Source organism: Aphanomyces astaci, assembly GCF_000520075.1.
Source record: "Aphanomyces astaci strain APO3 unplaced genomic scaffold supercont1.24, whole genome shotgun sequence".
Classification (NCBI taxonomy): Eukaryota; Oomycota; class Saprolegniomycetes; order Saprolegniales; family Verrucalvaceae; genus Aphanomyces; species Aphanomyces astaci.
The window spans coordinates 253,489-268,616 of NW_009798287.1; the positions used below are offsets into that span (position 1 = coordinate 253,489).

The following is a 15,128-nucleotide window of genomic DNA, read 5'->3' on the forward strand; positions in this document are numbered from 1 at the left end:
AGCCCAAAGCCCATTCATTCGGCCGCGTTTTGATCACTTGTGTCAATGACGTTGAGCCGTGGCTCGTGTTTATACACCAGATGACGTCAGCATCTCCAAGTCCATGACGATTCTCAATCCATCCCTGGACCATCCTTGAACGAACAAAGACATGCGTCGTCACGGCATGTCTTTGTCGTGGTGTCCTTTCACGCGTTGAAATGGATCTTTGGCACAAAGAACTGAGCCAGACGCATGACGCGGTGACATCATCCGTGAAATTCGAGCAAAATTCGATAGTTTTGGGGTAATTTGCTCTCGTTTTCGTACAAAATGGCCAATCCCATCGCTCGATTTCGAATGGGATGTCATACGTCACTCGGAGTCGCGAAATCCACCAATCCATGAGCTTGTTTTCCAAATCTACAATTTGATTGGCTGACGTGACAACCTACATCGATGATGTCATGGGACTTTGGGGTACGCTTGGCACATTCTCATGTGGTGACGGCATCCCGTGGGGGCCAATGAATCGCGAGCACTGCCTCGTCAAACCAACTTGCATTGTCCGTTGCCGAATCCATTCCCGCTTTTGCTTCGCTCTCCTCAAGACAGTCGCAGATCAAACATCATGGTGGAGTGGAAGAAGCACATTGCCAACGCCAACTGGCCCATGGTCCTTTACTTGGGGTTCTGCCACGTGCAGGCGCTGGCCGCGATTCCGTACTTTACGTCGTGCAAGTGGCAAACGTGGGTGTGGACCCTTGTATGCTACCAAGCCGCGGGGCTCGGCATCACCGGCGGCGTGCACCGTCTGTGGTCCCACAAGGCGTACAAGGCCGCCGATTCGGTGCGCGTCTTCCTCATGCTGTGTAACGCGTTGGCCAACCAAGGCACGATCTACCACTGGTCTCGCGACCACCGCGTGCACCACAAGTGGAGCGAAACTGAAGCCGACCCGCACAACGCGAACCGCGGTCTATTTTTTGCGCACGTTGGGTGGTTGCTTGTGAAGAAGGACGCCAAGGTGATTGAAGCCGGCAGGAAGATCAACTGCGACGACTTGAAGGAAGACTGGGTCGTGATGCTACAGGAACGCTTCAACCCGTGGGGCAACCTGTTTGTGTGCTTCGTCTTTCCCATGCTTGTGGCCACGTACGGGTGGAACGAGTCGTGGGTCAACGGCCTCCTCGTCTCCGGCTTCTTCCGCTACGTGTTTGTGTTGCATGCGACGTGGTTGGTCAACAGCGCCGCCCACTTCTACGGCACCAAGCCGTATGACCCTGACATGGGCCCGACCGAGAACACGTGGGTGGCGTTCTTTGCCATGGGCGAAGGTTGGCACAACTGGCACCACGTGTTCCCGTACGACTACGCAGCCAGCGAGTTTGGAATCTCGGCACAGTGGAACCCCACCAAGCTGTTCATCGACACCATGGCCAAGCTTGGACTGGTGACAGACCGCAAGCGCGCGTTGCAAGCGTGGGAAGGGCGCAAGGCCCGCTTGTATGCCAAGGCCGTCGACGACGCCGTTAAGGCCAAGACCGCCTAAGGCTTAACCTAAATTCACATTATTTGTTGCAATGTTGGCTTTATAAGTATCTTGGGACTTCAACATCGCAGTCTTCCAAGATCATTACGGGAAGGCGGCTATATCGCTGTGGACATCACGGTACAGTGGTGTCACAGACGATGCGTCATGCAATGTGTGCACTGGTAACTGGTTGATATTAAACACCAGTTCTCCAGTTGCCACGTCATACTATTGCATGTTGTACAGTAGGGAGATCGATTTCATTGGTGCGACAGGCAGTGCGCGATGGATTTGGGTCGTTTCAAGCAATGTGACGCGTCTACAACATCATTGGCAGGCGCCACCAGTTCAAGCCCAACAAGATGGGAACGTACTTATCAACCCTCTGCAGATTTCTCACCCTCCAGCCCCCAGAGTCCCCAGCGTAGCCTACAGTAGTCCTTTATAACGACGCAGCCCTCACCACTCTATCACGATACCCTCCCCCTCAACATACATAACGAATACGAAGGCCAAGCCACGATGTGCTTCTGAATTCCGACCCTAAACTCGCCAACGACATGGGTCTTGTGCCTGCCGAGACATGAAACAGATGAAGGGGCTATAGCGCTCCTGGTTTGATGGGGATGACCAGTTCATGCAGGCTCCGCCCCTTACTTTCCACCTACACGGCGTCATCACGCTGTCTACACACAGAAGCCAACCACACCGCCAGTTCCCACTATAAGTAGGCCCCGGAATTATAGTCGACCTGAGACGCAGCCCTCTCACTCCACTAGACAGTGCACCCTTCGAAGATTTCCTCAATTTATACCTTCAAGCATGCTTAGCAATGCCACGTATGGTTGCCAGCCTCCCAAGGGGGATTGATTCGTTACCCCCAGCACGAGCGATACATATTGAGTTCGCATCGCACAATATGTTGGGTTATTTGTACTCCAGTGTACTACAGTAGGCAAAGGTAGAGGCAATACGCAGTCGTTTCCAAACGAGAGACCTATGCACACACGATGCATTGTTCACTGCGATACAAATACATAACGCACGTTGCGAGGGGGAATCAGTAACGTTAAAGCACCGACTTCGCCGACATGGCTTCCATCCCGTTGACTACAGAGCATTCGACTGATATTTGACTTCGTGCGTTCACTGCCTATAGTATACACCACATACTGCCATGGCCCAGCGCATGGTGATACGACGCTCTTGTGATGATGCCACAACACAATGCACTCAATGCAGGTCAATTTGCTCCGCTCCATGCTTGAAGCCTCAAAGCATTCGGCAGACACTCGACATCAGCAGTCGTCCATGCACGTTGCAACGACGCGGGCTGACCCTTCGGTAGCAGCCTCGTCCAAGTGTTCCTACTAAGGGAACTCCACCTGCACAATCTCAATGTGGCACCGCCGCTCCATCATACCGAGTAATACTGTAAATGTCAAGATGACTTTTAACGTTACTGTTGCGTGCAACGAGGACATTTCAGTGTATTTGATTGGCTGTATCGATATGAAAGATCTTTGATTGGCTAACATTCCATATACTAGGGATCGGGGAGATGGCAAATGCCCACGGGGCGGGGTAGGGTAGTTTCCCCCCCTTCTCGTGACATGAGCATTTTCAATAAAGCGCCACGATGACCACGCCAGTCCCGACGACAATCGCGTACGAGGATGTCGCGCGCCTGCCGACTCCCGGCAGCAACGCTCCCACGAACATCCAGTTCTCCCCCAATGGACGTCTTATTGCTTTCCTCCAAAGCTCCAGCAATGAACTGTCCCAGCAGCTTTACGGCATGGACGTCGAGTCCAAGCAGGTTTCGCTCGTCGCGCGCGCTCCAGGCAGCGGCAACACGGAAAACAACTTGTCCCTCGAAGAAAAGTTGCGCCGCGAACGACAGCGCCAGATGGGTGTCGGGATCACGTCCTACTTGTGGTGCCCGGCGCCGCATTCGACGCGCATTTTGTACCCGCTTCAAGGCAACTTGTATTTGCAAGAATACCCTGGCGCCGACCTCGTACTGTTGTTCGACAAAGCGTCCACGGGCGCCAAGGGCGGTGCGATTGATCCACAATACTCCCCCGACGGTCGCCAAATTGCGTTTGTCCAAGAAAACGAGATCTACGTCATCGCGGCGGACCCTGTCGGCGGCGGCGGCACCCAGCCAGCGACGCAAATCACGTTTGGGGCACGTGAAGTCGGGAAGAGCCACGGGTTGGCATGCTTTGTGACCCAAGAAGAACTATCTCGATTCCGCGGGTTCTGGTGGTCGCCCGACTCGTCTCGCATCGCGTTTGAAGAGATTGACGACACCCACATCCCGGAGTTCCGCATCATGCACTCGGGCAGCGCCGAATTGGGCGACAACGCCCAAGAAGACCACCGGTACCCGTTTGCGGGTCAAGCCAACCCGCGTCGCCGCCTCGCCGTGCAGTCCGTCAACGTCTCGACGCGCCAACTCCCCGTGTACGTGCCGTTCCCGGACGCGGACTTTTACATTAGCCGCGTGCACTGGTTCGTTGACGGGTCGTTGGGCATTGAAACGCTCAACCGCCTGCAAACTGAAGCCGCGCTGTTGCGATGGACGCCCACGACCCAAGCGCTTGTCGAGCTCATCCACGAGACGTCCGCCGTGTGGCAGAACGCGCACTACTTGTACCGCAACCTGGAATCCCGCCCGGACGGGTCATTCACGTTCATCTGGGCGTCCGAGCGCACGGGGTTCATGCACTTGTACTTGTACGAGTTTGCCCACGGCGCCGCGACGCTGGTCCGGCCGTTGACTCATGGGGACGGCAACGTCGAATCGATTGACGGCATCGACTTGGAGCACGACGTGCTCTACTTTAGCGGCAACTTGACAAGTCCGATCGAACGCCACTTGTTCCAGACGTCTCTTTCTGTACCGAACGCGCCGATCACCCAAGTCACGACCATCCCCGGCGTCCACAACGTCGTGTTGGACGGGTCTGCGTCCGTGTTTGTGGACGTCTACCACAACCTGACCACCCCTCCGACCGCCGTCTTGTCCAAGCTGGCGGCGCCGGCGGTCACCATTCATACCCTGCACGCAACGTCGGACCCGCGCCTCACACAGCTCCAAGACCGCATCGAAGCGCCTTCCACGTTCACATTCTCATCGCGCGACGGCACGGCCACGCTGTACGGCGCACTGTACAAACCCGATGCGGCCAAGTTTGGCCCGGGGCCGTACCCGACCATGGTCAACGTGTACGGCGGGCCCCATGTGATGCGAGTGCAGAACGCATGGAATGTGACGGTGGACATGCGCGCCCAACTGCTGCGCAACTTGGGGTACGCCGTGCTCAAGGTGGATAACCGGGGGACGTACCGCCGGGGGTTGGCTTTTGAAGGCGCGATCAAGCACGCGATGGGCACGATTGAGATCTCGGACCAGGAGGATGGCGTACACAAGCTGATTCAAGACGGCGTGACGATCGCGGGCAGAGTGGGCATCATCGGATGGAGCTACGGCGGGTACATGAGCGCGATTTCGCTCGTCAAGGCCCCCGCCACGTTCAAACTGGGTATCGCCGGCGCCCCCGTCACGTCCTGGGACGGATATGATACGTGCTACACGGAACGATACATGTCGACGCCCCAACTCAACCCCGAAGGCTACGCCCGCGGCAACGTCATGAACTTTGTCCAACATCTGCAGCCGCACCAAAAACTGCTGCTCATCCACGGCCTCATCGACGAAAACGTCCACTTCCGCCACACCGCGCGGTTGATTAATGCGCTCATTGCGGCCCGCAAGCACTACGACTTGCTGCTGTTCCCCAAGGAACGCCACTCCCCTCGCCACCTTGAAGACCGAATCTACATGGAGCAACGCATCGCACAGTATATCGTCGCCAACTTGTAAGGTTCAACCGGATTAAAACATGATACTTCGGAAGTAGCTTTTACTCACAATTTCGAGACATGAACGGCCTAGCCAATAGTATTATTGCAACCCTGCGAGTATTCGTTTAAGAATTCAACGCGGAATAATCAAATTTTTGCTCATATGTGACACAATAAATACTACTTCGAAGTATAGGTTGGCGGTGTACCAACACCTTCTCCAACTAACTCAAGACAAACGGACGTGTGCGTCAAGGACAGATGAAGCTGCTCATGCATGAGTTCAAGGTCAGCCAGCAAACGATCTCACGCATCTGGACACGTGGTCGCGACTCCGCCGCATCCACCGGTGTGCATTGGGTGTGCATTCACTCGTCGTAGAATTGTACTTCTGAATAAAAATACACTTATACCTCGAAAATTTATGCATAATGTATACAAATTGCTTGATGTTTAAACCTCTCCAAACTTCACTCAAGTATTCCGGAACGGAGGAAGTAGTTTAATTAATCTTGCAAACCTCAAGTAGTTATCGGTAATTTAATTCGGTGTAGAATACTGTAGTCTTTACAATTGTTACAGTACTTAAGTAGAACGGAATTCTACTAACGTTAGTACTAGTACGTAGTAAAACAACGTGGTACTACTATGTAGTACTACGTACTTCTAGTACTGTTTTAATATTAATACTATTAATAATAATAGCTTACTAGTATTAATAGTAGGACAGTACTACTAGTATACTGTAAGTACGATAACGTTACTTTTAATAGTAGTACTTCGAGTAGTGAAAGGGGAGGGTTCTGACTCGACCCTAACTAGGCTTCCTGGTGACGATGCTAAGGACCTGAGGAAACCTGGGACTGAACCAGCGACCATCGGTATGTTCTTGTCCTACTTAGATCAGGTTTAAAGTGATCTATAAGTAGACGCGCTCCCAACTGAGCCAAAAGAACTGGTCAATCTGGACATGAGATTGTACTACGAGAATGAGAACGAGAATGAGAACGCTCGACTGAAGTATTATACTACAGTAGTAGGGTACACTGTGAAAACGTTGTAAATCTGAATTTGCCCAGTTGTTACTAGGTCAAACCCGGGGGACAAGGAATAGATAATTGGTCCATGCGCGGTCAACCACCAAATCCCCAAGATCACCACGCCACGTGGAATAGCGGACCGCACTCGGTTGCGTTGGCTTTGGTTTGGTATGAGGGTACATTGCACATACTACATTTCCATACGGTTGCACATAAACCAGCAGGCATGATATCGTATGGAGGGGAATGTGTGGCCATGGACGTCCGTCACACCACGACGACAGCGATCCTGATCGTACTGTGTACTGTATGGGTACGTATTACTGCATTGACTCTTTTTACCTTAGTATTTACACTAACACACTACCAGTACTAGTTACGAAGTACATACCTTGGTACTGTAGTACTATGTAGTACGAAGTACTAGTAAGTTATAACGAAGTATGTTTTACTCATAAGCAGCCGGTAAGTTTCACTTTTCACTTGAACATTGTCATGCCTGAAGGGAATTCGAACCGTGATATGGAAATGCAATCAATCACTGGAGCGTGCTGTTGTTACCAACAAAAAATACGCTCCTACTGATCGTAAGGTTATAGTGAACATCGTCCAGTCGTGAAAACTTCACACACTTTTACCGGTTCAAAACGCGCCTGAAATCAACAGTAAATCTACTGTACCGTACACCTTCCGGAAGGTCGAAGAAAGTTCGTGCATCAATTCTAACCTTCCTATCATTCACCACGACTGGTCAGAGTAATTCCCTGGGAGTATAACCCTTTCGCTGTTGTTTAGGTATGTAAGCACCTCCTTTCAAACGAACCAAGAGCCCAATGTACCTCGGAACCCCCAATCCCTTTGAGTTGCTACTCTACTAATTGCATCACCAGTGGTTAGCTACCGCTAACCAGTCGGAATGTGTTGGCTTGGTCTGTGATACACTAAGAACAATGGAAATGATCACGTACACAACAGTGGACCTTTTTCTGTCAACGACATCGTCAACTGGCTTCTGTGGCAGCCTCACTCGCCTTCGGGCTTACGATGGGCAGCCTTCAGTTCACTGCCAACGAAGAACGCTCTTTCGAAGTGCGGCACCCGCATCTTGTGCTGGCATGCAGTTCATTGCCATGCATTGGTGCCACTTAGCGGTGGTTGGTGAGTGGATCCAATGAGACGTAACAACAACACCTGAGTATGGGACACGTTCCAAGCAGTTCTCTAAAGTGCGGATCATTTAACGCACGGTTCAGAGACAGTCCAGCAGGCGGGATTGTGAATGGACTTGGCATTTGTATCGAAACAAAGTGGGTTTTATTCCACTTGTGTAAAACGCATTCTACGAGGGACAGTACACATCGCACTTCACGGAGAGGTTACTCGTTGACCGCAGCGTCATGATGTCTCGAGGTCATTTCGCATCTTCTGGGCGCATACTGTTGGTTCAACATGCCTACAACAGCCTCGACAAGAACGATGTCCGACTCCCTTGTCCTGGACGAAGACCAGTACCGCACATGGAAGTACCAGCTTCGAGACTCGGTTCTCCACGCCATGCAGAGCAGTCCCGCAAGCCGCGAGGCCGACGCCAAGTTTGAAGGGTACCGTCTATCTTCGTCCGAGAAGCACGCGACCCTTCGTGTGTTCAAACGCAAAGCCGCCCAGATCAAGCAGCACAAGAAGTCGCCGTTCGTGGAAGTGCTGAGCATCAACACGTTCGACAGCTCGACCGTGTCCCTCGACGACATCGCGTACGCGTTCCACAATGCCACCACGCACGACCACCGCAACCACACCGCCATGAATTTCCCCAGCCGGTTCGTCGACGGTGCCATCCTCAACACAACGCTATCAACCTGTGTCGAAGATCCATTCCAGTGGTTTGGGGTCAAGTCGCTCGTGCTGCGCTTCGACCTGAGCGTCGCGCGTCGAAGTGCAACGTACGTCGAGTACTCTGGGACGACCGCCGACCGCGAAGGCCACAAGGTGCTGTTCGTGGTGCGGGAGTCATGTCCATCGCTCATCTCACCAACGTCACCGTCGTTTGTGTTCAAGGAGCATCTGTTGTTCACGCAACTCGCCGACTTTCGCATCGAAGGCGTGCACTACTACCATGCACAGGACGACCCCAAAGGAACCAAGTACCCGTCGTTCCTCTTCAACAAGCAAGCGGTGCAGCACGGCCACTTGCTTGAGCACGTGCCCCACATCTGTCGGCAGAAGTGGCTGCTCGCGGCCCACCGTCGTCCGCCGCCGCTGTTGACGTCGTCAACAACCATCTTGTGCGAGTCGTGCGACTCGACGAAAACGACCAAGCGCCACCCCTGCCGCGCCTGCGGGTACGCCGTCTGTGCCAAGTGCATCGTGTGGGCGTCGGAAGCCGCGCCTCACGCCGGCGGCGTGGCCAAGGTCGTCGTGTGCAAACGGTGCTACGTCGTGGCCAGCCACGTGCAACCGTCGAAACAGAAACTTGAATCCAACAACGTCCGGTTATTTGACGGCGGCCCTCCTACTTCCGGACAAAACGACCACGGCATTGAAGGGGACGACAGCCTCCGCGACAACGTGCCCCCGGAGCTGCTCGCCATGCCGCTAAACATGTCGAGCTCATCCGTAGACAAGAATGGTCGGGAGAGCAACTTGACGTGCCGCTCGACGGTGCAAAGCGAAGACTTTGTCATGACATCGCCGTATGAACCAAGCGATGGCGACAGCGACGACGACGAGGACCTGACGGCGAGCTTTGTTCGAGTGAGCCAAGGCCTCCAAGCCCAGAAACACCTCGTCCATCAAATGCAAAGGCATTTTGGCTTGGTCAGCACTTAAGCGAGCGATGCTGCCATGGGGGACAATGTCTCGATCGCAGAGACTCTACTTATATAACTTATTCAAAGTATATCTTCCTATTACTCGGGTGGTACATGCTTGCTTGGCATCTTCCCACAAGAGAACACGCCATCACAACTACTATAGCATAGTACACTGTACTGTAGGGCAAGAGGTGGGCGTGAGTACATGTGTGCGTAACGTTACTGTTGTGCATGTGTACTGTACTACAGTAGTAGTAGTAGTAGTACTATCTACTAGTAGTACTACTACAGATAATGAGGTCACATATATGAAATGTCCTTCACCGACATGACACACCACTTGATGTAACGGTATATGAAATGTCCTTCTTCGCACCACCATGTGTGTTTGTTTACCTTCATCCTGGTTGCTACAGGAATCCCACATTGCCTTCACCTTTCCACCGTGTCGATGGGGAGCATATCATCAGCATAGTGCTGTGTCCTTTCATGTTTGGCTCGTTACGACGTGAGCCTCAACATAAGCATGTTCTATCGCTCCGCCATTTCCACCGCGCTGCCCTTGTGCAGCCAATTCAGCAGCGACATGTAGCCTGCCTGCGACTTCGGCTCGGTGTCGCAGCTTTGACGACCTCGTCAGACGCCGCAGACTTCGTCGCGAACCAACTCTCTGGCGATGACGTCCGTGGCTTGCTTGCGCTGTTCAGGCCGTCCGTCCAACAAAGTCATACTCGTACAGGAACCGCACCATGTGCGTTTTTGTTTCCGGGCGGTTAGCACGCAGAAACTGCACGACGCTCAATTGTCCACTCGTGGCCGCCCACGCAACACCAACGACGAACAGCCTTCGATGGCCACTCGACGATGTCCAAGTGCCCGCTTCCCAGCTACAACCAAATCCAAGGCACGGACATTCCACGTAATAAGAAGTTGAGGCTGCCGATACGAGAATTGCACCACAGAAAGGAAGCTGCACGGCTGCACCCTTCGGTGGGATGCTCGATCAGCCACTGCATCGTGTACGGCAGCTGTAACGTCCGTGACCTTGGTCGTCCAGCATGGACAGGTTTCGAACACACCGAAGCACGTCCGTGTTGCCGTGTGCTACCTGCCGCCACGACACACATGATGCTATGCGACGTAATGACTGCAATCGGTCCAACCTGTCTACGGCACGGAAACGTTTCCAACCGACGCGGCGTCGCAAAGCGAAATGTGTTTCATGTGGGGCAGTGACCCGTACGAGCAGCGGCAGCCGACTGACACTAGTCGGTCATGTCTTGATTCTTCGACTCCCCAAAGGAAGTAACCACTTTGGAACACCCGCACCAGTTGGTATACTAACTAGTATGCGCAATACTGTGTAGCTCAAGGCGATGATGGCGAAATGCAACGAAAATTCTTATAAATTCAATGATAACGTCGATTTTGTTCAAATTTCCCATTTTTCGATGGTTCGTTCAATCGAGCACAAATAGAGACATCTGATTGGCTAATATCCACTTCGCACTTTCCGGTAGAAAATCGAAATTGGATTGTAGCCAATCAGCGACAAGTAATTCTGTATTGACCAATGGGAGAGATTGGTTGGTGGTGCTCGATTCACTCGGCGAGAATTGATTGAACGGGGTTCGGAAATTCATATCGAATCTCCAATATTACAACCCCACTACAGCGCACTGTAAAATCGTTGTATATTCACGAGAATTCCTCCTTTGCAAACGAACTTTTCAGCTAAAATATATATATACTTCCATCAAATATATTTTCCTGGTATTTTAAAGCCAACCACATTTCAAACTACATTGGATTAAGTACTTACTTGCTTGGTGTGTCACTATTCGGGAGATTTAATAACATAAACGGACACGATTCCACCATCGCTATTTTCTCTGAACGTTCATCGGAAAGAGATGAACATGCGAGCAAAGAAGACGACGATCGATCACGAGCTACGTGGACCTTCTTGCGCCGCACGTCGAGCTGCTCCATCAGTTGGTGGACCAACTGGCGTTGCTCGTCAATCCCACGCCGCATTTTTTCATGTTGCTGGGCATATATTCCGTTGGCTGGCAACGAGGTGAGCAACGCGCAGTGGTCGTCGTCGTAATCATTGCCTGTGCTGACTGTCGAGCGCAGTCCCGCACTATCCCGGCTATCGTCATCGCCGTCGTGGTATGAATCGATGCTACACTGCGAGCTCGGCGAACCTACGGCATACAAATATAACATTATCGCAACACCTGACATTAGTCTTTTATATTGCCAAGTCGATTCGAAATTGGAGTGGGGTGGGTGCTCAATCGAATGAGCAGAATCACAACCAAATCGGCAGACAATCGATATATGACCAATCAAAATACAAAATATGAATCAACTAGCCAATCAAATACCTTTTTTGGACCAATTCAACAAACGAATTAATGCGTGACGATTGTTTGAATCAAAAGTCAGTACAAAGAATCGATCGATGGATTTGGCAAAGAATCAGCACAAACGTTCAAATTTTGGGTAAAACGACAATACTACTGTAATATATATATATATATATATATATATATATATACTATATAGTTGCCGACAAAAGTTGTTTGGAAACGAATTCTCAGGAGCTCGTCAACACTCTGGCAAAAAAACAAACTCACGCTCGATCGCATGTGGCCGTGAATAGAAAGGAAATATATATATTCTAAATATTACGTTTATTTTTATTCAGAATGTTTATAAAAATATGATGCTGAACTTCAAAAATGATTAAAAAGCAAATAAAATTCTACTAGTACTATTGTCGATTTGATACAAATTTGGGGTGGGGGTGCAATCGAATCGCACCGACCAAACCGATCCACAATCGATCTGATTGGTTAAATTTCATTGAGAAGGTTTTGATTGGCTATTGATTTTGAGCTCATCTGAAGTAGCCAATCAAATCGATTTAAATTCCAACGAGAAACCACACAACAACACGAAATTTCACTCGAAAGCACAATACACACACCCGTTTCTTTTACTTCAGGAACCGAGCAAGGTCTGTACGACGTCGTTTGATGGATTTCAAACCTGGCACTAGTACAAAAGTAACGCCAGGGTCGCTGCCCCGTTGCTTGGAGAACAGGGAAAAACATGCTTTGCACACTTCATCATGCACCACCGTGAGCGAATTCAGAGATCCGCGGACGACACGGGGGAGTGAGACTACACACTTGGAGCACATGGCCTAAGCAAGTTATATACCATTATATAACGTTGTGACACTGTGCATTCGTACGTAGCCACATGCGACACAGTCGTGGGCTGTGCGAAAGCGACGAAGTTTGCCGCGGCAGGCACAACACGCGGTGAGTTTTCTACAACACCGCCAAAAATCGATCAACACGTCGCCAAAAACAAAAACAAAAAAAAGCGAAAAAAAAGAGTGTTTTTTTGGGTCGTACTGGAGTTCCGCCTGCTTTTTCGGCGATGCGAGATTCGCCAAGGCATGGAGACACCGTTGTTTCTGCAACATGAGAGGAAAGTCGTCGACTAGGTACAGCGATGCCTGCGCGACCTTGTTGAAGACAAAGGCGGGGATGCTGCCGAGGGGGTTGGAAATCAGGTACACCGCTTCCTCAATGCCGTCGTCGTAGTGGGTCTGCAGGATGAGTGTCTTGAAGTGGAAGCGCACGACGTGGTCCACGGGGGGGTAGTCGTCCAGGTTGACCGACTCTCGTGCGATGAAGAGCACGCGGTGGCCAGCCTTGTTCGTGCGAAGGCCCGACACCTCAAAGTACGTCGTGTCTCGGGGCTCGAACACGCCACCACTGTTGGCGAAGCGGAGTCGTTTGTACTTGAGTCCGACAAAGCGGAACGGGTCGGTGTCGCGGGTCTGATGCGCCGCCAGCACCATCGCGTTGAGGAGGTTGTCGCGGTAGAAGAGCGCTTGCTGCGCACGAAGGGCGTCCGTGGTGTCGCAGTAGCTCAGCTCCATGTAGTCGTCGAGAGAGAGTGGATTGCGCCGAAGGGCGAGGAATTCGTGAAACGCAGACGTCGGCGACTTTTTGACCAGCACGCGGATATTGCGCTTCTCCGACGTCAGGTGATACCCTTCCTGAATCGCGTCTAGCTCCCGCGTGTGCGGGGTGCTCTGCATGGCAGTGTTGACAAGTCCCATCATCTCCGCCTCCAAATCCTGCCATTGCGAGTCGGTCATGTGCTCGGAATGCATCGTCGTCGTTCGGGGTTCGTTCTCGAATGAATATTAATGTGGGAATATTATTATTATTCACGTTATGCGTATGACAAAACAGAAGTATTTTCAAATTGCGCAGCTGGCTCGACCCAACTTCAACTTGACGCGAGTTGGGAGGGGTGACAGTGCACATTTTTTGGCGCCGATTGCCTTTTGTACCAATCATTGACATATTACTAAAGTAACGTAAACAATCATTGATTTGCCGAACTTTTTGCCCAATAGAATGTCAGAATTGGTAGGATTGGATAAAACTAGTGACCGCAACAATGAAACCCTTAATGAGTTAATAATATTCCAGCAATTATGTTATAGAGTTTCAACCTTATTTGGAGGTACGTTAAACCTATGATAATGTATTACTTTATAAACGAATAGTAACTGTATAAATAGATATTTGTATCGTTTGCTCAGCCCATTTGCAATACTTTAATCAAGTCTAAAATTCGGCAAATCAATGATTTACTGTTTGGAGTGGACATCTTTACAATTTTATTACTTCAATTCCAAACATTTAAATTGACGTGTGTTTGAATCCAAGTAGAGAGCTTGGACAAAGGATTATAAAAATGCGGCTAGCAACTTCAAGTTGTAAAAATTGCATGAGATATGCTCCACACAACACAATCAAAATTCGGCGAATCAATGATTGTTTACGTTACCAGGTACTACGTAGTAAGTTACTGTACACCCCATGGATTTGTGGTGCACCAACTCGTTAACCTTGTAAAGGTGGTGGTTCTAATTATGATGTTCCTTGAGTGCAATATGTCAAGTCAGTAACCCCATGTTGATGTACACGTACTAGTACCTTGTACGATAAGTAAGCTTACTGTTATTATACCTATTACTGTTGTTGTCGGTTAAAATGTCTACTATGCACTTCGAGTATAATATTTCATTGCCATATTTTATTAATTTTAGATCTGAGGCATACAAGCTCTTCCTATTATCCTGTTCTGTCGATTCCATGCCTTTTATACACTTTACACTGTTAATGCTAAACTTCAGCAGCCGTGCGTGAGGCGTGAAAAGTACGTGGTTGATACATCGAGTGCATCGTCCATAGTACAGAGGACGTTGGAATGGTCCGCCTACAGCTTTCTTCGAGGCTCTGATGTACTAGTACACTTGATTGATCGATCATACAACCAAATTGCGTCTTTTCATTTTGAGCTTTTAACGTTAACGTTACTACTATTAACAGTAAATATTAATACATATTAGTATTAGTATTCCATTTGTTTTTCCAGAATGGGGTACGAAATTGCACGTTGACTCGAAACTTCAATCTCAAGAAGTGTACAGGCACTCGAGCCAATGTTAGCCGCTAGGTGACTTGCGCCGGCTAAAGAAATCAGGCGTCTATTGTACACGGACCTTCATGTTGCTCTGGTGCAAACGCGGTTCACCCATCAGGATCTCGGCTGTGGGAACACTTTACGATACTGTATTAATAGTACTGTACCTTGGTAGTAGATACTGGTGCTAACAGTAAGTCCGTTATTACTGTACTACTGTAGACTACTAGTATGTTAACTCTCCCGGGAACGTTACAGCAACGTTCTCCGGAGTAACCCCATTCCATGCCGGAAAGCAGTGTTCACCATCGGTAGTAATATGATGGTAGTAATATGATGGTTCACTTCCCAAGTCAGCCTTGA

At 50.3% G+C, this 15,128-nt stretch overlaps 4 protein-coding genes across 5 annotated transcripts; 3 read left to right on the forward strand and 1 right to left on the reverse strand.

Annotated features, from left to right (window-relative positions):
• The first annotated feature begins 537 nt into the window (after positions 1-537).
• On the forward strand, positions 538-1,563 carry H257_09669 (hypothetical protein). The gene has a single exon (XM_009835963.1). The coding sequence runs from the start codon at positions 611-613 to the stop codon at positions 1,529-1,531; it is 921 nt and encodes a 306-aa protein (XP_009834265.1). The 5' UTR covers positions 538-610; the 3' UTR covers positions 1,532-1,563.
• Positions 1,564-3,140: 1,577 nt separating this feature from the next.
• H257_09670 (hypothetical protein) lies at positions 3,141-5,560 on the forward strand. The gene has a single exon (XM_009835964.1). It carries the CDS (start codon positions 3,153-3,155, stop codon positions 5,403-5,405), a length of 2,253 nt encoding a protein of 750 aa, XP_009834266.1. The 5' UTR covers positions 3,141-3,152; the 3' UTR covers positions 5,406-5,560.
• Positions 5,561-7,621: 2,061 nt separating this feature from the next.
• Positions 7,622-9,332, forward strand: H257_09671 (hypothetical protein). The gene has a single exon (XM_009835965.1). The coding sequence runs from the start codon at positions 7,876-7,878 to the stop codon at positions 9,250-9,252; it is 1,377 nt and encodes a 458-aa protein (XP_009834267.1). The 5' UTR covers positions 7,622-7,875; the 3' UTR covers positions 9,253-9,332.
• A 1,638-nt stretch (positions 9,333-10,970) lies between these two features.
• On the reverse strand, positions 10,971-13,482 carry H257_09672. 2 transcript variants are annotated; one of them, XM_009835966.1, is made up of 4 exons: positions 12,671-13,482; positions 12,505-12,583; positions 12,297-12,453; positions 10,971-11,446 (listed from the first exon to the last, which is right to left on the reverse strand). In XM_009835966.1, exons 1-4 carry the CDS (start codon positions 13,438-13,440, stop codon positions 11,055-11,057), a joined length of 1,398 nt encoding a protein of 465 aa, XP_009834268.1. In that variant the 5' UTR covers positions 13,441-13,482; the 3' UTR covers positions 10,971-11,054. The 2 variants fall into 2 exon arrangements, with proteins under 2 accessions (XP_009834268.1, XP_009834269.1); XM_009835967.1 differs by having other exon boundaries at positions 12,235-12,453.
• Positions 13,483-15,128: the final 1,646 nt, after the last annotated feature.